At 35.6% G+C, this 26,356-nt stretch overlaps 1 protein-coding gene across 1 annotated transcript in view; it reads right to left on the reverse strand.

Moving 5' to 3' along the window:
• Window positions 1-26,356, reverse strand: part of LOC113239653 (thyroid adenoma-associated protein homolog) — a 36,698-nt gene that overhangs the window by 10,087 nt on the left and 255 nt on the right. Inside the window, exons 2-20 of the mRNA XM_026476719.1 lie at window positions 25,391-25,574; window positions 24,995-25,225; window positions 24,096-24,348; window positions 23,447-23,628; window positions 22,953-23,176; window positions 21,819-22,003; window positions 20,233-20,423; window positions 18,584-18,767; window positions 16,441-16,596; window positions 15,589-15,782; window positions 13,076-13,190; window positions 11,495-11,640; window positions 9,073-9,237; window positions 7,590-7,748; window positions 6,745-6,820; window positions 5,383-5,567; window positions 3,741-3,882; window positions 2,059-2,313; window positions 534-686 (exon numbers count right to left, since the gene is read on the reverse strand). Coding sequence (XP_026332504.1) covers window positions 534-686; window positions 2,059-2,313; window positions 3,741-3,882; window positions 5,383-5,567; window positions 6,745-6,820; window positions 7,590-7,748; window positions 9,073-9,237; window positions 11,495-11,640; window positions 13,076-13,190; window positions 15,589-15,782; window positions 16,441-16,596; window positions 18,584-18,767; window positions 20,233-20,423; window positions 21,819-22,003; window positions 22,953-23,176; window positions 23,447-23,628; window positions 24,096-24,348; window positions 24,995-25,225; window positions 25,391-25,395 — 3,201 coding nt within the window. The 5' untranslated portion in view covers window positions 25,396-25,574. The remainder of the gene's footprint in view (window positions 1-533; window positions 687-2,058; window positions 2,314-3,740; window positions 3,883-5,382; window positions 5,568-6,744; window positions 6,821-7,589; window positions 7,749-9,072; window positions 9,238-11,494; window positions 11,641-13,075; window positions 13,191-15,588; window positions 15,783-16,440; window positions 16,597-18,583; window positions 18,768-20,232; window positions 20,424-21,818; window positions 22,004-22,952; window positions 23,177-23,446; window positions 23,629-24,095; window positions 24,349-24,994; window positions 25,226-25,390; window positions 25,575-26,356) is intronic.

The raw sequence follows: 26,356 nt of genomic DNA on the forward strand, positions 1-26,356 counted from the left end.
ATTGCTTTAGTTAAGAAATGTATTATAGAAATTTAATATAACTATTTAACGAAAAAATTCGTGTATACTTCACCTCCGCTGCATAATTGTAAACACAATTTGAAAAAATTAAAGCGTTCATCAAAGTTAGGCGTTAATTACAGGCACATGGGACTTGTCAACTTATGTCTCAGGGTGACGGGCCCAGTGGCAGTGCCTTTCAGATCTTTGCGATTTAAAGCGCTGAGTGGCACTGCAACTGTTACATGTCGTTTACCACCAGGTGCACGACTTGTTCGTCCCGTCACTTGACATTATAAATAAGTATTCTCGTGCTATATTGAAATAACTTTTGTCAAATGCAGTAAGCAGGTGCTTATTTTTATTGATATTTTCATACCAGAATCGCGGATTGGTATCTTGATTATGAAATAGAAATTAAATGTTGAACAATTCTGAATTTCAGTATGTAAATGTATGCGCCGCTACGTTTATATTGAGTTACCATACTTGCCTTATTATGCTACGCTTTTAGTAACAATTCACCCACTTACAAGCATAAAGTCATAAAGCATCGGGTATCTGAGAAAGAATATCCTGCCGGTCATCCGGTTTCGGGTGCTGAGATTCTCTGTGTCTCGTGAACGTTGGACTCCAAAGATGCGTACCATTAATGCGCTGAACAGCAACGTTGAGGAGTTGCGTTCCTGGGAACGATTTTGGAATGTTTCAAATTCAGACAATTTATTCACTACAAGATATATAAATAGAAGTAAAGAAACAAACAATAAGTTTGTAGCAAATGCACTGGCCGGGTATTAGCCGGGATAGTTCAGAATGTGTTGCTTGCATGTTTTTATTATAAAAACTAAGTGACGGGACGAGCAAGTCGTGCGCCTGATGATAAGCGACACGCCTGTCCATAACAGTTGCAGTACCACTCAGAGACCGACCGTCACTGCGTCCGACACCCTGAGACATAAATTGACAAGTCCCATGTGACTGTAATTTCACCAGAACCTTTACCTTTCAAAACCGCAACGCAGTAATGCTTACTTTACTGCTTGACGGCAGAAATAGGTAAAGTGGCAGTACTTCCTTGGACGAACTCTTTCACAAGGAGCTCTACTGCTACTAAAAATGCATGTATGTGTTTTGTGTGATAAAAGCCAAGCGATTGATCAGTTTGAAATACTGTATTTTACGTGATTTAATAGCACTGTGATTAAAGTCATTTAAAATTTCCTACTGCAATCATGTGATGGTAGGTCAATGACTGCAATGACAATGAATTCATTGATACATCATCGGCATAATATGCATACAGCATTTTACAGTGACTTCTCTTAGATATTCTCAAAAAGCGTATTATATAGGGGCATATACAGCAATAATGAAACATAGCAATCTTAAGTGTTTATATAATTTAAATAAAATGACATAAAGTGATATTGTCGACAAAGGTAAGCCCATCTCACATAACAATAATAATAATAAAATAAAATTTAAAATTGTGTTCGTGGTTTCACTGGTGTAAGGCTATATTATTTCATAAAAGCATGTTTACACAGAGTCGACTGCCGCCTTCGGCAAACGAAATCGGCTGACGAAAGCGGCGCGGTCGATGCGTTGTTTACACCCGGTCAACTGCCGCCTTCGCCGATATTATCAAGTCATTATAAATATAAGTTGTTTTTTATGATACTACGTGATGGGATTTTTACGCACAGAGACAGAAGAAATTGTTCGAAACGTTCAACAAAATTACTGAGTAGGTAAGTATTCTTCGGCTCCCAGTACGCGCAACGTGGTGGGACGCTGCCACCGATACGTTGAAATTTGTTTGGTCGACAGTCGCTTGACAGTGATTTTGACACCTAGTCGACTCGGCCGACTTCGGAAGCGAATTACGCCAAACGACTCAGTGTCTATGGCGCGAAGGCAATCTGTCGACCTTGTGTAAATGCGCCATTTTTGAGAATCTGGCATTTTGCGAATCTGGCATTCTACGAATCTTACATTCTGCGCATTTGGCGTTTCTGGGATAATGCGTCAAATCGATTATCATTATCAACTTACCATCCAAGTGCTCCCCTCAAATCCTAGCAAAGCAACCAGCAGTCCTTCCCCTACATAACCACTCACACTCTCTTCCAACATAGAGTTTCTAAACAGGGCTCTTAATATGTTAATAGCGTGAGTTCTCGTCTCTATCGCTGTCTCGCTGTCGGGTATAGGTTGAGGAGTGTTGCGAGCGAGACGGAGCAATGTCGTCATGCACTGGTGGAAACATTTCGGGTTGCCTTGAATTTGTAGCTCGGTTGTTACTAGAGCCTGTAGATTGAGACAATATATAGTTTATATAATATAATAATGTATTTTTAAGATGAAACCAAGGGTGAAATTTAATTTCTCAGACAAATTTTAATTTCTTTCTTTAAATTAAATTTCTTGTTGTTTGTTTGTGCTTATTCCCAGTTTTGTTTTAATTTCTGTGCGTTTCACTTTTAATCAATCGCCTAAGCCGTCTCTTTAGAGATCAGTGTCTTGTAGTGGGAATTACAAGGAGTAGATGATGACGTGCATAGGCACTTATTTCTACTTCCCCATGGAAGAAGTGAGTTATAATCTCAAAACAGAGTACTGAAAACCGACCTCAAAAATCATTCACATCCTCTTGTTTGCCACCGTTAGCGGTGTAATATTTTCTTCAAAGAAGGATGGCGAAAACTGCCCCAATAACGACGAAGAGCCGTTCAAGGACTATGCTAGAATAATTTTTGCGTTTTAGTTTATGCCTAGTTACCAATACATTTTTGTATATTTTTAGGAGTCGGGAATAAGAAACATTGTATTTTAGAAAAGATACAAGAACACAACGCAATTGATTCAGTTCGACCATAGATTAGGTAACGTTCTTGTACGTACGTTTAATTTTAAGCATGATTGAATGTTTACCTACCTGAAGTATTGGTTATTTTATAGTACACACATAAAACATTAAAGCTATAAAATACCAAATGAAATAATCAATTAAACAGTAACGACATAAAGCAAAAAATAAAACACAATGTAACACAAAGATTTAGACAATATTTAAATGAGAGATAATGAAAGTTGCAAAGGAACGGTTTGGCAAGAGACCTCTTGCCAATGTCTATGTCACATTGATATGAGAACAGTGTGACCATTTGTGGCAGATTTCTGCTATTTGGGCAGATTTAATTTTTATTCATTTTCATTGTTCCAGAACATGATAAGTTATATTAAATGTGGCAGAGTTTGGCAGATTTGGGAATATTCGGGAAGTTATTTATTATTTTTGAGACAAACTGAAAACTTGTTGTTTTCTGCTACAACGAACAATCATTTGAAGCGAAATACAGGAGACAATGTTATAAACATAATCTATATCAACTTTATAACCCCAGCTTCTACAGGCTGTACTCAATTAGTTTTTTTGACGCTTTGATAATGAATCACAAGTATTGATAGGTCTCCTTAATGCACGTCGTTAAATACACTGGGTCACAAAATGCAAGGTACGTCGCCATCCTTCTTTAAATGGGACCACTACTGAGGTACCCCCTTTCAAACAAAAAAGAATCATCAAAATCGGTTCACATATTTGAAAAATTCACGTTCTGGAGTTATAGTGTAACATACGAGTACATACAAAAAAATATATAAAGTCGAAATGAGAACCTCTTCCTATTTTGAAGTCGGTTTACATTATACATGTATGTAAGTATATACAGTACCTGTATCATAAAGGGCAACCCTGCGCTACGGCGGGTAGCACATAGTGTGCCTTTCTTTTCCCCCGATGCAATAGCCAGCATCAGGTCATTCAACCACGTGCGGGGAAGCTCGTGCAGTTCAGGGCTTCGGCAACGCCAGAGGCTACGATATTATGCGTAACGTGAATATAATGCAAGTAAAAAAAACCTTTATTCTTTCTACTTTTGGGTTTACATTTAACACTTCCATAATAATTTCATAATCTTCATTGGTGTAAAAAAAACAACGGAGGGGCCCCTAATGCATAAGCGGAGTTTTAAGTTGGAACTCTGGCATATTATCTATCAAACGGATGACCTGAACTCAGTGTTTTTTTAATTTGAAGGTCAGTTTATATGGGACGGTTCTTCGCTGTGTTCAATGAAAATCTCTTCAGCTGTTTTTTTTTATGATACCAAGTGCCGGGACAAAATAAGTCTTGCTGGTGGTAAGCGACACGCCTATCTATAAAAGTTGCAATGCCACTCAGAGCTTTAAATAAGCAAAGATCTTAGGGGCACTGCCACTGCGCCCGTCACCCTGAGACACAAGTTGACAAGTCCCGTGTGCCTATTATTTCACGAGTTTAAAGATCATCTGCTCAGCATAAGCACAGGGAAAACCTTCTTAGTGTAGGGATCCTAGTCATAAAATGAATAAATTATTATCACTTATTACAGGTTCGTTACCACGCTATGAGTTCTATTAATTTTCGTTATTTTATTAAGGGAACAATAAATGGATCTCAAGACGTGTATGTCGCGAATAACCACGAAAGTCTTAAAATGTATATAAAATAAATACTTATTTTTACTTCCACTTGCCCGATTGACTTCAAATTTAGTCACAATATATGAAAATCCGAGGATTTGACAATGATATGGTAACTTTGATGATGACAGAACAGTGTGTAGACTACCCACTTCTGAACTGTTTTTTATAATACCAAGTGACGGGATGAACAGTTGTGCCGCGTAAGCAGGTGGTAAGCGCCACGCCTATGCATAACAGTTGCAAGGCCACTCAGAGCTTTAAATAGCAAAGATCTTAGGGGCTCTCCCGCTTCGCTCACCCTGAGATCCTGTATGCATTTTCACGGGCACCCCTACCCTTTCAAACCGGAACGCAGTAGGGGTAGAAATTTATTTATTTATTATTTAAAACTTTACATCTACCATTACAGTTATAACCAATGCGATAGTGTACAAATTCATATATAGATTCTTAAATTAAATCCATAATAAAAAAAAAATAACAGGAAATCAACTACTCGCTAAAATTATTACGAAACATGTACATAACAAATAACGTATAGTGTTTTCCTTGTGAATTTACACAGGTAGGTAATAACACAAATAGGTAAAGTGACAGTACTTCCGTTGACGAACTCTTTCACAAGGAGTTCTACTTCTAATAAACTGCTTACAGTAGCAGTACAACTATCGTGTTTATGCTGACTAAATTGGTTTTGGCGAGTCTCATTACAGGTTACTTTACTGAATTTTGAAGTGCACTGTTTTGTATCTTTTATTTTTAAATTTAATTTTTTTTGTTTAGAATTAAATAATGATAAAAATGACACGTTATTAATGAAAATAGTACCACGCGGACGATATCACTCACCGTGTTAACAATTTTGTGAATCCAACATAAGCCTGTTCAAAGGCGCCGCGATGTTTCGTCTCGGCCAACAGCTTGGTGAAATGTTCCCCGATTGTCAACATTTGCCTTGCTGACAAAGTTCCTTCAGGATGTTTTTCTCCTGCAATCGTGAGACGGGAGGACATCTCGCCGAGCAACAGGGATACCTACAACGTTATATTAATAAATACAAGCCATCGTTGGCATGATTAACATAGCAATAAATAAAAAAATTCTCAAATTTTTTTATAAATTTTGTGGTTGCTGTGCCAACGGTACTCAGCAGGCGAAAGCAGGTTAACGTTATACGAAGAGGGTATCGAGTCGAGGTCTACATTACGTCGATAGTAATCTTGAGACTGAACGATGTGCAAGTTAATTTGTTTTAAACATAGCGCAAGGCAGCATAACATCAGCGACACTGTAAATTCTCCCTCAAATTGCAAAGCTCCAGACTTGCATCTCACATCACGATCTACGATGTGGTGCTAAACGTTATATGTAATGTAGTGTATATAATGAAATATGTATTGAATTGAAATTCAATCTTTTATTGTGAAATTACTTCACTAGTTTGTTATAATTATTAATACAAAAATCGAACACTTGGAAAATATTCCTTTGATCCGGCCGGAGCACCAGCGGACCTCACGAATCTTTCCCACGTGCTTGTTTGTCAGATCTTTGTATTTGATTTTCAACGACAGTCGTAGCGCCATCGATGAGAAATCTATAAAAGTATTTAATCACCCAGTTAGGTAACTTTACAGCTACCAGCCCTGGCTAGAGATGTCGCTATTAACTTTAATTAAATTTATCTAAATAATTAATTATAAAATAATTAACATACAAATAATTAAGTAGTGTATGTAATCAATTAATGTGTTCAGACATCAGACATATACCTTTATAAGATAGAACAGATACAAAGATATAAAAAAGTCACATTAGATTCGCGGTGAAAATGACTTGAACGCTCAAATCAATCTGAAATTGAAACTCATCGGCATACTATTAAAAGTACTCCTTATTAATTCTTCTTATCGTGTCGATGGCATACACTATAGTGCTTGCCATCGTGGTGAAAGGATTTACCAATCGACGTAAGGTAAACGCCAACTGTTGCCCAGGATGCTTTAGATGTATAGAAAAGGAACGGTACGTCGTGTGGTGAAGCTCATAGCGTGCACCCTTATTAATTGAGGTAAATTAAAAATAATAAAAAAATAAAAATACTTAACTAACTTAACTAACTACCTTAACTAACGTAACTTTGAAAATGGATCTGCAAAATGTGATCCTAATGTTAGGTTAAGTTAGTTGTTTATTTAGTTGCATAATTACCTCTTTGACGGATCTCCATGCGCACAACAGCACCATTTGCGCTGTCACTTGTCGTCCGTCTTCAAGCCGTACTCCTCTGAAAAAACGTACCCGAGAAATGATTCAACTGATACATCCCGTGACAATCGATGACAGTCCGTGCACGCACGCTCGTACACACGCACGTACGGTTACACGGACGCGCACGCACTCAGAATCGATAAAGTGTTGCCTATGATTTGAAGTGTTGACGGATATAAATATATTGTTGTCCCTCTTAAACATGGCTTTATTTAATTTATTATTAGGGGCAAGCGAGGACCTTTCATGTCAAGTTTTTTTTTAGAATAAGTGCACATTTGACCTCCAACACGCTAGATGGAAAGTCACGATGAGGTCGACGATGGAGCATGTACACCTAATGGCGCATCCACACATGCCGCCGGGTTTCAGACCGCCTTGCCGCTGAATGCAGGCCGCCGGCTTTACCGGCGGCCTGCAGATGCGGTTGCAATTTTCGCAGTAGTGTTGTTAAATTATGTTATATATGAATACGACTACACTACCACTCCGTATCGAAGCCGCAAGCAAACTGCCGCCGGCAACCAAAAGCCGCGCGTGCCGCGGCTGAGATGAGGCAAATGCCGGCGGCACGGCCGCCGGCCATGCCGCCGGGCATGTGTGGATGCGCCATAAATAATGCCTATTCAGAGAATAAGTCTGTGGGCAAGCAATTCCACTCCATCACCGTTCGCCATATAAATGTAGAAGCGGAATGCTTCAAGCGAATCCGTGGAATATAGATCATAGGTCACAGCGCTATTGAGCATAGGAGGTTATCATAGTCGATTTATTTTGCTACTCACCCTTCGTGAAGATGAGCGTTAACGCCGCTCATGTCCATAGGCAGATGCCCTTCCGGCGAAGAATTATTAACGACACACGCAACTGCTGCGTTCACCGATATGCAATCTTCTATTATGTCGTCTATCATCTCCCGCCATTCCTGGTCGGTTGAAATTGCGCTGAAATTTTCAAAGTAACATACTAATGTACCTGACAATTTACCGGTACTACTTGATCTCGAAGACAATTCCCAGTACCATGAGTATCAAGGTAATCACAACTTCGGCACTACCGACTCAAACCAGACCTAGTATAGAGAATATGCTATATTTTATTTCTAATTCCTTAGCAATAATAATAAATTTTATTTAGTACAAAAACAATCAATATAATAATTTACAAATCGTGGGTAGCGTAAATTGGAATGTTCTTACTTACGTAAATTATAAATAAAGTATATAACTTAATAACTATTGTAACTATAGTTCAGAATAGGGTGATTTGCATTAACTTTAGCATGTACCAATAACTACGGAGCAGGATTGTTAATGTCTATACTACAGATCGTAACTATGAAAAAGGTCAAAATCTCGTCTTATATACATATAATATAGATGGCGCTTATCGATAGACTGAAATTAGTTTATATTAGGCAAATGGCCGAAGATATCATTTAAATCTTATTTAAAATGAAATACAAGTACTCAGTTTATTCCTTGCAATTTTATTCAAATACTGACCAATAAATAATTTTCTGAATGTTGACAAACATACGTGTCAATAGATGGCATAACTAATATATAAAATTACCGCTTGGTAATATGGATAGATGGCGCTAATCCTAAGAAAAATAAAAGAATAGCTGGCAGTATCAATAAAAAAATCTGTGACATAAGCGCCATCTGGTTGATTTGTTTGTCATCACTAGAAATTAGAGTAGCTTTTATAAATTGCAGCTCGTCAATGTAAAACAAATTAGTTAATTTAGTGCACGTCGCGACATCTGGTGTACCAAGAGGTAATAAAACGCTGTCTTGTATATACATGTACATATGTATATGTATTGGGTTATTGGTCTATAAAATTATTTAACATAACTGGTTGATGATTTTACCATCTTAGGGAGTCGTGATCGTTTGTTTGGAAAATTAAATATACGCGATTTAGAGCCGAAAAAAATATCTTGCTTTCCTTCTGAATATTGATTGTACTGTATAACCCAAACTACTGCAGTGGATCTAGGCTATAATAAGGCCTCGCTTGAACACTTTAGCCACATTAGAGGAAAAAGAGACAGCTATTCAATTAGGTACATACGTGCATTCACCAAATAACAAATCAACTTTTTACCCATATTAACACTAACGGAACATCTTCAGGCGCCATCTATTGGTATAATCTTAAACTATGCAGATGAGAGAGTCATGTAACTAAAAAGAAAGCTGTTTGTACACATTGTGTTGTATCGTAAGCATAATTATAATACTATTAATTAGAACTTACTCGGCATCAAATGACGTCACGATCCGCCTCATGCAATGCAAGACGCCGTACATCGGTGCCTTAGCACAGGCGTTTATTACGCTTGCTTGGCATATTTCGAGTTCAGTTCTTAATACGGACTGAAGATGCCGTAATACAACTAGATATACTAGTTCTGGAGTTGTGCTGTAACAGAAAAATAACAACTTATCAAAGTTATTATTCATAATAATTTTATTATTGATACAAAAATCAAACAAAGAAAAATTCCTTCGATCTGGACTAGACTCAAGCCAGAGTCTGCTGCATTTCCCCAACTGAGCTACAAACTATGTAAACAGACCTAACGAATTTCTTTCTGTTTGTTACAGATCTTCTGTATTGGGTATATAAAAAAGGTTTTACAAACTTTTGCGCCGACAAAGCATCAGGAGTTAGTACATTTTCACAAAAAATATATGAAAATCTTGGTAGTACAAACATAATGATATTCAGTACAAAAATATTGCAATAATACCTTAATTTCAGGAATGCTCTCATTATTACGATAAAGATGAACACGTTGAAAGCAAAATAAAAAATAGGATACAACAAACAAAATAAAAAATATACGTGTGTTTGAAATACATAGGGCGCACTACAACTTTTTGGAACTGGCCACTTACATAAACAATATTTAAAAAGTAATTACAACATTGGAAAATGAAACTCTTCGGCTGTAGAATACAGTTTATTTCATCTGACTGTCACTTGTTTTTTCGTTGCGTCATTTTAGAAATTGGTTGTCTACATCACCATGAATTTGACTAGTGAGCATTTTCGTAGTATGATTTTCTACGACTTTAAGTGTAATTTAACAGCTCAGCGGAGCTTCGCTCGGTTTCAAACTGCTTGTGGCGATGAAGCACCATGCAAGAACTATTTATAGCTGGTTTGCAGAGTTTAAACGCGGTCGTGTGAATCTCAGTGACGAATTACGTGATGGTAGCCCGTCCACTGCTGGGAACAACAAAAACATTGATGTGTGCGCAGTATGATCAAAACAGACAGGTATGTGACATACCATGAGATTCGGCATAGGCATGAGCCAAATACTAAACAAACATTTGGTTGTGAAAAAGCTGTGCTCTCAGTGGATCCCACACAATTTGACTGAGGCTCAAAAAACGGATCGCGTCACTTGGTGTTATGCTATGCTTACCAGATTCAAAAAAGGGGCCTCAAATTTGGTGTGGGACATCGTAACAGGTGACAAAACAAGGATTTATAGTTACAATCCCAAAACAAAGCAGCAATCGAGGTCTTTCGAGATGAGCCGAAACCAACCAAGGTGGCGCGCGTGTAAAGTGCGTCTAAGCGGATGATTGCTTCTTTTTTTAAATAAAACTGGACACGTGGCTACTATTGCTTTGGAGAATCGTTGTACCGTGAATAGTGACTGGTACACGACCATTTGTTTCCCGGAAGTTATTGACGAACTCCGTAAAAATAACCGTAAACGCCGCATCTTCTTGCACCACGATAATGCCAGCTTTCACATGGCCAGACAGACAAATGAATTGTTGAAGGTGAACAACGTTGACCTTATGAGCCATCCCGCGTACAGTCCCGTCCTGGCACCTTGTGACTTTTATTTATTTCCAAAAACTAAGAACCAGTTACGCGGTCAACGATTTTCATCCCCTGAAGAGGCTGTCGAAGAGTATGAAAAATATGTTTCAGAGATTGTCACGGAGGAATGGCATAAATGTTTTCAAAATTGGTACATTCGTATCAAAAAGTGCATTAACGCTAACAGAGAATATTTTGAGAAACAATAAATTCATTTCTAACCATTTATAGTATTTTTTTCTTATTCATTCCGGAAACTTATAGTGCGCCACACGTATTTATGGAATATTGTTAAAAACTGAAAAGTCATTTTTCAACGTAGTAAGATTATTTATTCGATGCAGACTCGGTCATAAATCGTAGGCGCGGGACAGCGATATTGCGGTTTCTTTCTTACCTGCATAGGTACGTACGCACACGCACGCAAAAAACAAACGAATCACTAGCCTTATGAGTCATTTACTATCTGCTATTGTTTAAAAGTGGTAAATCTTTTTATGTTCATATTATTCACTGTTTGAACGTTGACACTGTTGCAAAGGATAGTAATATAATAAATAATATAATAAATATTATTTAATATAACGGCTCAAGCACGAATTGTTATCAATAAATTACTTTTTATTTCCATTCTAATTTTCACTGTTACAACAAAATTGAATATTCTTTAAGTCGATAATTGCTATCGATAAAATTAAGAACCGTTTAATCTCCTTTCATGGCACCAAATAAACAAAATGTGGAATTGTGTTTGTAAATAATGAAAATGAAAAAATAGGTAAAAGGTTTAACGTGTGAAACACCCACTAATAATTCAAATGAGTTTTCTTACTTTTTCTCTCCTTGTAGAATGTGATCTGGTAACTTATTAACGAGTAGACTCAATTTGTAGGACGCCGAGATGCACTCTGTAGGTTTTAAGGCAGATGCTTGTTTAATTATGTCTTTCAATAGTAGACACATAGAGTAGGTGTTGTTCTGAAATAAATAGTTGTTATTATAAGATAAGTATTATTCATTAAGAAAAATTGTAAATGAAACTATTCATTCGGATCTAAAATACTTGATATTCAAACAAACCAACACGTTTCGAGCTTTTTACAGTCACGGCTGACTTTTTAAAATTATCGTTTTGCAACTAAATATTTTGTGATTGGAAGTTTTTAAATTGATTTCACAAAAAGTGTTTTTTCCCGTAAAATATCGCAGGGAAATTAGATGTTTACTTTATTTTATTTATAACATACACAGCTTATAATAAGCAAAAAATATATAAAACGGTGTCGCATAAACCTATCAAAGATTTTTCTGTACACCGCTGCATATCATATTGCCAATAATAAACACAAAAATAGGGTAAGAAGATATATCCGCTCGCTCCCTCCGACCCGACTAATAATTTGATTAAGGATTGTTTAGTTTAGCCTTTATGTTTTTGGGGTTAAGCTCGTCTTTTAGTGCTTTAGAGGAAGATCATTAATAATTTGAAGAAGTATGTATTTGTTTTGATGTGGTTGATTAACGGGTACGATTTTGCAAAACTTAAATAGCTCGTAGTTATTTCTAAAATCCTTCATAAATTTCTCAGGTACAATGGTTTAAGTAGTTATGTAGCAAATGTAATAATCAATAAACGAGTAAGAGCGGGGCCACACGATGCATTGCGATGCCTGAGCGGTGTGTCAGCGTTGCACTACATATAAATAAGAACTATATGCCACATGGTGCGTTGAAACAGCGCACGAAGACGGAACGCGTGTGCATCGGACAAGGGGCCAGGAAACGAAGCGGGGAGGGGTGCTGCGGTGCGTAAGTAAACGATGACAGAAAAGTGTATAAACCGGTTTGGTAAAAATTCTAAAGCAATCACTCAATAAATGGAATAAGTAACACTTTCACGTATATTTTGAAGATTTAGACTCGATATCACGTTTTTCCCGGAATATACATTTGAATAACATATTAAAATCTTATTTGAAAAATGTTAGTTCAACAGTGAGGTTAGTAATCAAATATAGATTTGTGAATAGTCTATGGTTGCATAGGGCTGTACGGAAATAACTCATTCGGTTCATTCAATTAAAGTTTTTGTAATCGATTAGTGAATCGAACATTTTATCTCAATCGCACGAATATATAAGTCTAAGATTTGAAGGAGGATATCGGAAATTTTAAATTTGCTTTTATATTTATATTTTTTTTTTTACACAAACCCATTTTATTATATAAAACCTAGGTATTCCAACTGATTCAATTAAACAAAACAATTCATTCAATTAATTAATCGATTTGTAGTTGGCAGTACAGTTCGCCATCACTAAACCGTCTATGGTCGGGTCAATGATCTGTTTATTTACTTTTCTGGTACATTGGATTGGAACAAACTATAGTTTCGTGAATAATATACACTTACTTGTAAAATATCTGTGGGACATTTTCCTAATATCTCTAGCGCTAATGCTTTATTGTTTTCGTAGCTATCTTCTAAATGTAACAACAGTTTTTCTATGTACACAGGCTTCCAGGTCCTGTAAATACAATAACAATAAATATGTATAATAAAATGGAATAAAAAAGACAACTGGAGGCCAACTTCATAAAGAGAAAAACAGCCCGAAGGCATTGACTGTCCGGCTCAGAGTTGTCGGTTTTAAACTACGTGTCAAACTTTTAATACGAACTCTCTGTACATTTACGGAACGGTACACTATACTGTCGAAAGTTTGATAAATGATTAGTAAAAATCATGGTTTAAACGGCAATAATGTGCCGGAAAGACAGAATATTAAAATACTGTCTTTCGCATTACGAGAAAAGCCTCTTGAGCTGTTGGGTGGTCTTAGTAGCGAAGGCAAAAAATATCACATTCAGATCTTTTTCCGCAATAAAAGCTTAACTCTACGTCCCCTTTCTCATTCCTCTATTAAGTCATACGACTGTGTGACTGGTTGTGAAGTCAAAGTTCGAATCGGTCGATGACTAGTATGGCTATTTATTGTTGTAGATGTGGACTATGTGACATAAATGTCAAAGCTTATAAGTAAGTCAGACAACAAACAATACTAATAAGTATACATTGTACGTTAGAAGATACTGTACATAAGCTTATTATTACTTATATTAGAACAAGCTATTGATAATACGCTTATGTAGTACATGCGGCCTTTTTGTAAAGTAGGAGCATAGTATAATAAGACAAATAGGGTAACTCGCGCCTGTTGGGCGCATCGATGCCTACATTTCGCTCGGAGCGCAGGGTTGTCAAATTAATATTTTAGGGCATGTATTTAAATGATCAATTTGAATTTGCAAAAGCAGCAGGCAAAAAATCCTAAACGGTGTTTTTTAATGATTGATCCTTTTTCTCTGTGAGATAAAATAAATCAATGTTTTTGATAGTTTCGTGTTGAGTGTGAGCGTTATTATTATTATTATTAAAAAACCTGAAACTATATTCGGAAACGCAAGCAAATTCGCTTCTGTACTCGCCGGCCGCGGGGAGACCGGGAGCGGCACGCTTTCTCGGCTCGTGCAGATTTTTCATATACTAAGCTAACCTACTGAAGGGCGCAACGAAGATTTGACCCAAATGAAAAAAGAGGATGAAATATAATTTTTGACTATGAAATATTAATTTAGTATACTTAAAGATAATTATAGTGTTACCTTGAATGTAGTTCATTTGTAAATTATCCGTAGATCAACTAATATACACGGAATATTTAATATATCGCACTGCTATTACAATATGTGAAATTCAAGATTCATTATTGAACGTAAAATTTGAATAAAGCCATCGTTAGAATTTTGTGAAAAACAAATAAAAGATATCTACTTAACTCAAAATGAGACACAATTTATGTGAGCCATTACTGGCCGAAACATGCCTTATTGAAAAATATTAAATTATTTTTTCCCTTTTATATTTAAATGTATTTACGCAAGTGCGAAATTGTTTATATATGTGTAATAAACCTAAGCCTATGAACGCTAAAAAGTGTCCGAACTTATAGGGCGTTAAAATCGTATACAGAGCGTCATTCACGCTTTAGTCTTCGTTTGTTGGACTGACAGCGAAGCAAGCAAAATTAGACAGTACTGCGATTACATTACAATTTACATTCAACGTTTTAGCTTTTTCATATTCCTTTACATGTCACTACGTTTAAATAGGTCGACTTGGGACATTTTTTTCGTGGTTTTTGTATTATACCCGTCGTCCATTTATTTGTAAGTCAATGCCTATGAATAAATTTTAATGATCTTTCACGGGAAGTGAATAATTCGTTTTTCATCGATTCTGAGAAAATACACTTTTTGTATTAACAGTGCGATATTATATATCAAACATTAAAAAAATATCGTGTATTTTAAAAAGTGCACATTTACAGTACATCAATTATATCGTTGAGGGGAAAATAACATTACCCTTTAAATTTTTTATTGAATGTCAGAATGTTTCACAATCATGATATTCACTTTTTCTTGTTTTTTTTAGTTAATATGATATTCTCCCATATTTTAGTTGCACGTACAGCTTGTAAGCATAATTAAAAAAAAATAAAATTAGGTGTTCATCGCAGCTTTCTCGTGCTATATTAAATTAAACTTTACCGTTAAATGCAGTACTGACTTATAGATATTTTTGTATCAGCTTCGCGGATTGGTTCTCCATAAAACTGAACAATTGTGATTTTGAGTTACTCTTGTTCAAATCACCATAAACACAACAATAAACACGTCCACTTCTTGATGCCTTATTTGAACATCGAGCGAATGCTTTAATACTATAATGGGAGGCGCGTGGGACACGCGCTGTGTAGCTCGATTGTACCGCGAGATTATGCTAATGCGTGCGTACAGGCAACCTTGGTGTGATGGTTAGGCACATATTATTATTATTATGAAATGTTGAGTATAAGTTACCTGGAATACCCGTAGAAACTAAAAGCCTCGCACCACGAGAGTACTTGCAGCGCAACGAAGCGCCGGCTGTAGTTTGCACCCGGCGTCAAACATTCGAAACAAAATGCACGCAAGCGTTCTACGAAGAGAATGTAGTAATTTTCCGATGATTGTTTAAGGTGGTGCTTGTAACTATCTTCTAGGCGCTTTATGAACTGAAAATGAGAAAGCATTGTCTTCAAAGGCGTTACTGACATTACTTTTCTTTCAACCTGCAGCACATACCGTCATAAAATGGCCTTTTTGACATCGCACTCTTCGTCAATAAGGTCTAGTTACTTTGTCGATAATTTAATTTCAACAAATGTTTTGAAAATTTGTTTAAAAAAAATCCAATGTCCATGGCTAATTATTTTAAAGTAAAATTAAAAGGCTTCATCGAAGGAGGAGGTTCCTTTTCTGAAGTCGGTTAAATAATAAAAATAAAAAGCAATATAGGAATTAATTAAATCCTAGAACAAAAGATAAAGACGCGTTGCTTACTGGGTCTGTGAACTGAAAGTAGAGAAAAGCTAAGTGAGTTTAGGTTAAAGCTTTCTTTATCAGACCAGTCTGGTAAAGTAGTCCACAACAAGTGACATAATCACTTAAAACAAAGCAGCAATATCGGGGATCTAATTCGGGACCTCACCATGAAAACCGGTGTGCAAGCCACTCGACCACGAAGGTCATAAAATGTTTAAGGACGTTTAATTTGATTGGCTTCGTTCTGTTTTTATATAATCTGTTTTTTATTAATATATCATTTAAATGTAACCTAGCAATAACAAGCTGTTGTTATCCCTAATAAAATAAATAAATAAATAGACGTACCTTTTTCATCATAGAGAGTGTGAGCTGTCTAAGGTTAGGCGCTTGCGCATTGATATTGTATTTTAAATAGTTCAATACAAAATTGAGCTCTTCACGGGTGAAGATTTCGGTGGATTTCGGGGATTCCACTATTAGAGAAAGCGAGAGGATTCTAGTCTGTGGAAAAAGTAAAAAAAATATTTCAAATATAACTTTTTTTATTTGATAAAACGCCCAAGTTATATAAATGAGACTTAGTTGAGTGATATTTTGAAAATAAAACTCTACATTTATAAGAAAAAAATTCAATAATGTTTCATTTCTGTTCCTGACCACTTTACGGAGGTATGCTTACTTATTATGTATGCCTTTGGATTAAGAAGAATTATATACAGTCTTCACAAAGTCACAAATACAGTTAAGGGGGCAATGTATACCCTTCTATAACAAGATGCCAGTTGATATAAAAAATTTGCCATTTACGAGGTTTAATTAATTAATTAATTAATTCGTGAAACGTAATGTTAATAAAAAAGGTACACAAATACAGCTACTACATATTTGAATAACATAAATCGATGAGAGTGAATCTTTCAGCTTTTTCTTTTGTTTCTGTGTAGGATAAAATAAATATTGTAAATGATAAATATCTATTCACAAAGAGTAACCCCTAGAGTTTCTCATTCTTTATTCTCTTTCTGTTACTTGTTATTAAATGATTAATTGTGTTAAGCTGTCGTGTTATTCGGGAAAACGCAAGTTATTTTTATAATCGTGCAGAGCATCTGTCTTTTACATTATCGGCATGGACCAATAGTAAATCAAAAGAAGTGCTAGTCTCCATACTACAGACCACAACCATGAAAAAGGTCAAAATTTCGTCTTACATTTAGATGGCACTGATCAATAACATGGAAGTAGTTTATATTATGTAAATTGCCGAGGATATCAATTAATTTCTCTTTAATATGAAATATAAGTCATTTTTTTTCCCTAGTCATATTATTCAAATGTTGATCATGAGCTAAAATTATTTTCTGAACTTTGACAAATATGCCTGTTAGTAAATGACATTCTATGTCACAAACTAATTTATAAATTAACGCTTCCTAATATGGGCAGAAAGCGTTAATCCTAAACAAAATAAAAGAATAGCCGGCACTATCCATAAAAATCTGTCGTATAAGCGCCATCTGCCACAAAACAGAGTAGCTTTGATAAATGGCACCTTGTCTAATTAGCTACAAAAATAGCTATTAGGTACTCGTCGCGACATCTGGTGTTCCAACAGGTGCTAAATACCCGGCTACGCTGTCTTGTATCGCGATTGGCAGTCTTCTTAAGTTATTGGTTCATGCTATCGGTAAGGACAGAATAATACATTTTAGGAATAATACATTTTAGTTTAGAGTCGTGTACTTTTGGTAGTTCCTTATAAATTTAGTAGTGGTACAAATAGATACAGTTTTCGTTTATAGAGTACCGACTAATTTGACTGATCTGTTTGAGTGTTTTGTAGTTCTGAGTAACTAAAATTAACACTCTAGTGGTTTTCTTAGCCTTGGTTTACACGGGATTGTCCTTCACGTTTTTAACGTATTCAATTATAAACGGATAGACAGCGGGGTGTTCACACGATATATTTTCATGCGTTTAAAGACGGATAGCCGAAGTATTCACACAGCAATCGCCCTGAGAACGCGTCTGTGGTGGATCCACGCTTTGTTGCACTTTTATATTGGCATAGAAGACGCCAACGGCTCTGCCGCTGGAAGAACAGAAGGTGAATGAATCAAGAAGCAGTGCGTACAAACACATTTGAAAAATTGTACGAAAATATGAGAAATGATAAAAAACGGGTTTTTGTTCCATTAAAGATATCAATAAATGTTGTCCACAGAAGATTCCCTGGGCATTCTGTATTAATAAAATTATTCGTGCCGTCCTTCCAAAAGATACTTCAATACTAGACGCCGCTTGTTCGCTGCCTATTCGACAAAATATTTGTTTTTACAAACAAACATACGTTTCGGGCCTTTTACAGGTCACAGCTGACTGACTTGGTTTGTTTGCAAAAAGAAATCAACGCGATTTACATACGAAAAATAGTTTCATTTCCTATGAGTTAACCGATCGCCCACAAAATTAATCAAATTACACTTACCTCTTCACAAGCATCCACCGCAGCTAAATCCAACACGTCATAGCCAATAACGCCTTTCCATTCCGTATCGTTGTCCGCAACTGAGAAATTCCCTGTCACGCCCGACTTGCGAGTTACGTTTAGTAACATAAGGATGCATTTTAGGTCGTGTGACGATGTGGCACAACGTTTTATATAGGGCATACTGCAAACGTGTTAAACATACGTTACTTAATTTCTTCAGAGTTAAAATAATCAATTTTGTTCCATGTACGCAATTAGTCAACTAATAGGTTTTTATTATGAACCGGTTTCAAAAAAGAGAGAAGTTTCCCAATTTGAGTTTTATTTTTGTGTGTATGTTACGCGATTACTCCGACATTTCGCACTTGATAAATAACATAGTATTATCTCAAAAATTACGTTATATTATATTTTATCTTAAAATTGCGTTATATTAATATTAATCTCCATAATTTCGCTATATTGGTGTGTCATTCATATGCGATTTAATTTCAAATTGACAGGACAACACTTCGTTTTGATGAAACTAAGTAGGTAATATTAATATAAATTATAGCCATTTTGAGATAATATTAATTAATTCTGTGTTAGTTGTTATGTGCGATCTGTGAAATGATTTCAATGATTCTTTTTTTTGTTGGAAAGGGGGTACTTCAGTAGTGGTCCCATTTAAATTTGAAGAAAATATTGTATAAAAAAATATTATAAACAGCAAAGATCTGAGGGGCACTGCCACAGCGCCCGTCGCCCTGAGACATAAGTTGACAAGTCCCATGTGCCTGTAATTTCACCACATATTACAGATATTCCACCTCTAAGGTGGTAAATTAGGGGAAGAATCAGGTTTATTGGATTTCTGCCATATTCCGTTAACCGATTTCAAGATGTAATTCCGCAAACTTTTGAGGTCTTTTTTTTTATAAAAAAAAATATATTAACGGGACGAACAAATCGCGCGCCTGGTGGTAGGTAAGCATCACAGTCCATAACAGCTACTATGTCAATCAGAGGTTTAAATCGCAAAGCCTAAGGGGCACTACCACCGCACCCGTTACTCAGAGATATATTAACAAGTCCCTTGCTCCTATAGTTTCACTTGCACCTTTCCCCTTCCAAACTGGAACGCAGTAATGGTCACATTACTGCTTGACGGCAGCAATGGGTGACAGTAATGGTGCCTGTAATTTCACCAGCACCCTTCCAAACCTTCAAAACCGCAACACAGTAATGCCGACATTACTGCTTGGCGGCAGAAATAGGTAATATAATATTAAATACATAATTATTTAGATCTAAAACGTGCAACAAATAACATTTTATTCCTCAGGTGGTTCACTAGCTACTTTTTAGGCTCTTGCGCTAGTTTTCTATAAAAGATATGTCAAGGGTGTAACGGACACGCCCAGGACAGAGTTCCGGATCTGTTACGCAATTTTCCTTGGTTGCATTCCGCTCTCGTAATAGACTTAATTTAGTTAACATTTTGTAAGATCTATAAAAAAGCTATTTTAGATAATTTCACTATTGCCACGTACAGACGGCATTACAACAAGACACACATTGACACATATTTTCCGTTGAACTGTAGGTGATGTTCGAATAACGAACTTTTTCGCAAGGAGCTCTACTGCTACTAAGGTACTTACATATAAGTCATAACATTTTCATCCAGCCTCACAGCTTTTGCCAGTAAATTCTCCAATATATTAAGCACCCCTGAATCAGAGCTGTTTGAGGATACGTACGAAAGTATGGGTTCAATCCATTGCACATATATCGTCTGTGTGTCTGAGTGGGGAGCGTGACTTTGGAGTAGAGTTTCAAGAGTTGTTGTCGCCTAAAATATTTAGAGTTTTGTTTGAGCGGTGGTACCTCGGTGGGAGAACAATCGATTCTAAATTGGCAATTCAAACAGTCCGAATATATGACGGCGTTAGCCATCATCAACCCATTTGTACGTCCCACTGCTGGGAACGGGTCTTCTCTCAGGCGAGGGTTTAGGCCATAGTTCGCCACACTGGCCCATTGTAGGTTGAGGACTTCACATGTTTTCCGAGGGTTGTGAATTTTCTTCGTGCAGGTTTTATCACGATGTCACATGCATGCATGTCTGAGAGGGTTCAAAACCCTTGAAAACCATGTTAAGTCCCTTAAACGAGTGTTTAAGGAGAGGTCCTTAGAGGAGGCACTTCTAGGGGCGTATATTCGGTAGCTATATAAACACCAATTTAAGTAGAACTCTAGGTACAACAGAATCTTTACAGCGTCAGCTGAATTATGGTTACCCCATTACCCTTCTTAATGTTTCCAGACAAAATAAGTTTTCCTTAACTCTAGGCCGATTAGGTAAGTTTCTCTTAAGGGTGCAATAAAAATTGCGATTATATTTCAGTTGGTGATTTCAGATTATCTGTCCACATTGAACAGAGATCATTATTAGATAAATTTCTATTGTGTTATTTGGTACAGTCACGTGCATTAATACGCATTCATGTAATGGAATTAAACACAAGGAAAGTTTGTTAAAAATTTATAATATGGGTTCAATGGATATTTCTCACAAAAATTAAATTAAATTTATTGAACGCACGTGACTGTACCAAGCAACATAAGTATACAGGGTGTCCCACGGCTATGCGACACGAAGGGAAAGTACTTTAAATATTTTAGATAAAATATTTTGCTTTAGATACATAGGTACAAATAGCGAACTTATCAAAATAATAAAGCATAACGCAACACACTCATAACCTTACACTAGGGAAAATCTGTATCGCGGGTACCATGGAAGCACACATTGTCAACCACAAATTACACCCAAACTCATGAGAGAAATAAATGTAGGCCACACATATATTTCTCCCGGCCTGGGAATCGAACCCAAGATCTTTGCGTGGCACTTCAGTATGGTGACCGTTCGGCCACGGAAGCAGTAAAAAGAGAATTTGCATAAAAGAAGATGGATCACATTTTGAACAAATATCATATATACATTGAATTGGCAATTTCAAATTTAAATATTTTTTAATAAATTGTACAATTAAACGGTGTGCGTTTAATTTAAGATACTGTTATTTAAAAGGAATTAATCCTTATAATTGATTCTTTCGCTCGGCATAATAAATATACAGGTTTGTATTTCTTTACATTTAGTTGTTTCCATTCCCAGGTGAGTATACTCTATACCCTGTATATTATAGTCGCAACTTTTCTTTATATTCTGTATACTTACGCTGGCTTGTACGGCCTGCACGTTCAAAGCTTGTATAACATCAACAATAACATTCGGCAATGCCTCTATGATAGCGACCGCTCCGAGCTCGTTGACGAGTGACGTTAGGCTTAAGTAGTAGCTTTTGCGGGTTTTATCAAGAGAACTTAGCTTTGAGAATAGATTAGATAGGGCTTTGGCTTCTCCTATAATGAAAAAAATACATATTAAAACTATAGAATACATTTTGTAATTATTTCACATGATAGATAATATAAAAAAAAATCAATCTTGTGAAATATTTTGTTTTATCAATTTGTGTTTAGATTATTTTAGCATTGATAGGAAAAACTGATTCCGCAGTTAATTTTTAAGTTTCTTTTAAATAAATATTGCAATGTTCTGAAGTTAAAGCGGCTGTTGACGACCTCAGTGGCTCAACAGTTTATTGTGGATGCTGGATGAGGGACTTTTGTAAATTGATTCTAGTGGGTGTTATGTCAATTATGTAACTCTGGTACTCATAGTACAAAGAAATTATCTGGTTCAGACCATGCAATTGGTGTGGTTGTCTGGCTCAGGGTTGTTTCTAATGCCGGTTATTTACACATAAGCAGTTGCTGATTTTATTAATTTTAAAAATAAAATGTGAAAAATGCACATCCTTACTGTATCTTTCTACATGAAAAAGTTTTCCATTTTCTTTCGTATTATTATAAAATATTGTTTCAATGATTTTGTGACATTTATCAACAAATCAATCTGCACATCTGTAATCTTTTTAATTAATGGTAGTGGAATTGTATCAAAATTATATTCTAAAAATACAGTTGACCTGTTTTTTTGACTCGCAGTCTGTTTCTGGAAGATTTGTACATTACTCCAGCGTGCCTTTCAAGTCATGTCACGAATTGAACATTCGCAACGAATATCAGCGTCAATTTATGCGGAGGCTATAATGGCTAATTTTCGCAACAACCCTAGTTTGGGGTATTATTATAATTAAAGTCTTCATTGTCGTCGATTGGTCATTACGGAAGTGGTGGTGGTCATGGCCGTCTGTTTTTAAAATTTTATAATGATTTTTTTTCTGTTTGAGACACACTAATACCACATTGTAATGTAATTTATCTTACACAAAATTTCAATACATACCTTCTCTTTTCAACCTAGCGCAATACCTAACAATATTGCCCAGTATTTGACTGGTTAAATGTCTGACACTGTCCATGTAGTGTTCCAAGTAAGCCCACACAAATGTCAGCAAGTGCTCCACTAACATAAGGCCCGCGTCAGTATCGGTTACGTTGCAGAGGTGTTTGCTTATCTGTTGTAAAGTTCGTGTTACGCCTAGGATGAATATTGATTCGGATGAACTTCTAAAATGTATATATAAAAATCTGCTTTAGCTAGTAAGTATATTTTGGTTGACTGTACGAAAGGGGCACTATGAAAACTGGATTTTTAAATTCTGTATAAATTGTTTTAAATGTTTGTTTCGGATAGATTAGATCTAATTAAAGATTTTTGTTCTTATAAATTTGTCTCTGCGCCTAATATAGTTTTCCTTTTCAAATTCCCGTTTTCATTTTGCCCACTTTCCTACATCTGACCTTTTTTCTGTATATCATAAACAGTACTTAACGTACCTTTCTCCAATATCGAGAATCTTTTTACACAAAACGATAATGGGCACTTCCCCTTGAATGTTTCCATGTCGTAATAAATCCATTGGTATTACAGTAGCTATTGCAGAGAATAGAGACAGCTGTGATGCTTCATTGGATAGCAAAGAGTTGATATTATCATCATTTGGTTGACGTTCTAATATCTGAAAAGTTTGATAAAAGTGTGTTACAATTTACAGTGCATAATTTATCCTAAGAATTCACTATTATTTTAATAATTTAATATTTACAATATAAATATTTGGAAAATTATTTATTTCTAGGTGATTTTTATACAATGTACTACAAATACAAGTGGTGTTCCAAAATTTGTTAACATACAAGTTAGTATGCAATAAAAATGCACCTTGAAAAGATTTTATTTCATAAAACGACAGTATGTCAGAAGCGTATCTCTAGTCTCTTTTTAACCTGATGGGAGACAGAGTGAGAAAATTGTCAATTATTACAAACATTAAGCACTATCTCCTGTGTTAATTATTGAAGGTTTATTTATTGTTTTCTTGTATATTATATTACAGCTGCCAGGAGAGGCGAAAATCGAATTAAATTTAGAAACATTGAAAAGTGTCAGTTTTGTAGGTTTGATTTACCTATATAAAGTACTTACGTCCATCCACGAATTGGCACCATTTTCCAACAATTGCATATTCAAATACAAAATTCCACAAAGTGACTTTGTGTCCATAGGCACATCATCATCGAACATCAGCCCTTTTAAACACACCCTTACATCTTCAAAAATATGGTTTAATTCTGATGGAGAATTGACTTTTTGCACTATGTAGAGAAGTAACCGTAATGCTGAATGAGCAAGGTTGAATATTTCATTCTTTTCTGTTGGGGATAGTGTTTTGGTGATTCTAGAAAAAAAAGTAACTTGTTAGCTGCAATGTGTCACACAGTACCTATTTAATAGCAAAAGAGTGCCATGGACAATTAATTTTGACATTACAAAGAAAAGTCTATTAATATGTTTGGGAATTGGCCCTTAAAGGGGCCTTTTAAATATCAGGGCCATGCCCTAACAGAATTAAAAAGTAATTACGATTGTTACTTTGCAATAAAAACGCTTTATGTAACATGTCTTTTGTTTATTTCTGTATTTTGTTCTGATAGTGTTAAGGAGTTTGAAGATATTTGTATTGTATTGTAATCTGTTTTATGCATAAAATAAATGTTACATAATTTGAGTATGACATAAGTTTAATGAAATGATTCAGCTTGGTGCTTCCAATTCGAGAAAGTGGTTCAAGATGACGAGAACATAGATGAAACTCTTCATTATCATAGAAGGACTAAATACTTTGTACAACAGGGTGTAAAACTATTATTTGAATATAAACTCTGTTTAAAATGTTTAATGGCAAGAATAAAGAAGGGTTTAGGGTCATAGATAGAAACCTCAGACAACTTTAAAAGCCTTTTGTTTTTTGTTCTGACTGGAAGGATTCCTTATAGGAAAGAAACAATATTGTACTATACTAATGTGAAATATAATAAAATTACCTCAAAACAACAACACAGCATTGCAAGCATTTTTGCAAATACTCCATCAACAATACTTCTAACATCTTGACTGCCATGGTGCCTGCTGGAAAGTTTTCTATACATATAGCAATCTTGGATACTACTTCTATGTATTTCTTGTATTCATGTTTGTGGTCTATGGAGAATTTAATTTGGGTGGCTAGAGTGCTGGAGAATGATGGCTGGAGAGACACATTCTTGGTTATGTATCTGTAATAAAAATCAAGAAAAACAATTAAATGTAAAAAATTAAGGTAATATAATAAACTCAGATCCCTGCTGAAAAATTTGTCTTTTGATCATCTTAACTTCATCTTTAAATTTCAAAGTTTTCACCTTGTAAATCTATTGAGTTAATGTTACAATCTTCCTTACCTCATCAAAAAGCATTTTATAGGGTGCCTAGCTTCTGCATGGAAGAAAACCACCACAAGGAACTGAATAGACCTTTCAATGTTATTATCATTTTGGATGGTTTCTAAAATTTTCTTTAGAATTGTCAGTTGCTCATCTGTACTGTTGGCTTTAAAAAATTGGTTGAATAGTGTGTTGTCTTCATCTGTAAATAAGTTTTTTAAATGTCCAAAACAAGTCAAGGTACCAATTACTGAATATGTATACTATAATAACAATAATGAGCCAGATAACCATACAAGTTACCTGTTTTCAAACTAGGGTATTTTCTGTACTATGAGTTTAAGAGGAATGAATTGACCTCTGGGACAGACCCAGAACACCCAGACCAGAACCAATTAAGTTTAAATTGGTCCTGTTAGGAATTGAACCCAGGACCTCCTCAGTGAAAACAATTAGGCCTCTGAGATAGTCAACATGCATAAAACTGCCTCCATGGCCGAATGGTCACGATTCTGCTTTGCGATGAAGAGGTACTGGGTTCTTTTCCAGGCTGGGAGATGTACTTGTGGCCTACATTTATTCCTCTTACAAGTTTGGGTGTAATTTGTTGCCATCTATGTGTGTGTGTGTGTCCATGGCATCTGTGATACAGGGTTTACCTAGTGTGGGGCAATGAGTGCGTGTGTGCATCATATTTCTGTAATATATTTAATTGGCAAAAAAGAATTTTAGAACACACTTTTGTTATGAAATCCACAAACTTATTTGCAAAATTTTGGTTTTGCTAAACTATTTGCTAGGTAAATTTGTTTGTTATCATGGGCAACCATTAGCTTATGATATTTATATTTTACATTCTTGTTTAATGGTTTTGAAAATCTGTGCGGAAACAAAATATGAATAAACAAGTGCTCTTCATGTCTTTAAGAAAGTATTTAAAGTTGAATTAACGAAAAATATTTTATTGCCAATGGTGCATTTTTG

This window comes from Hyposmocoma kahamanoa, unplaced genomic scaffold, assembly GCF_003589595.1.
Source record: "Hyposmocoma kahamanoa isolate Upper Pololo Valley unplaced genomic scaffold, ASM358959v1 114, whole genome shotgun sequence".
Lineage (NCBI taxonomy): Eukaryota > Metazoa > Arthropoda > Insecta > Lepidoptera > Cosmopterigidae > Hyposmocoma > Hyposmocoma kahamanoa.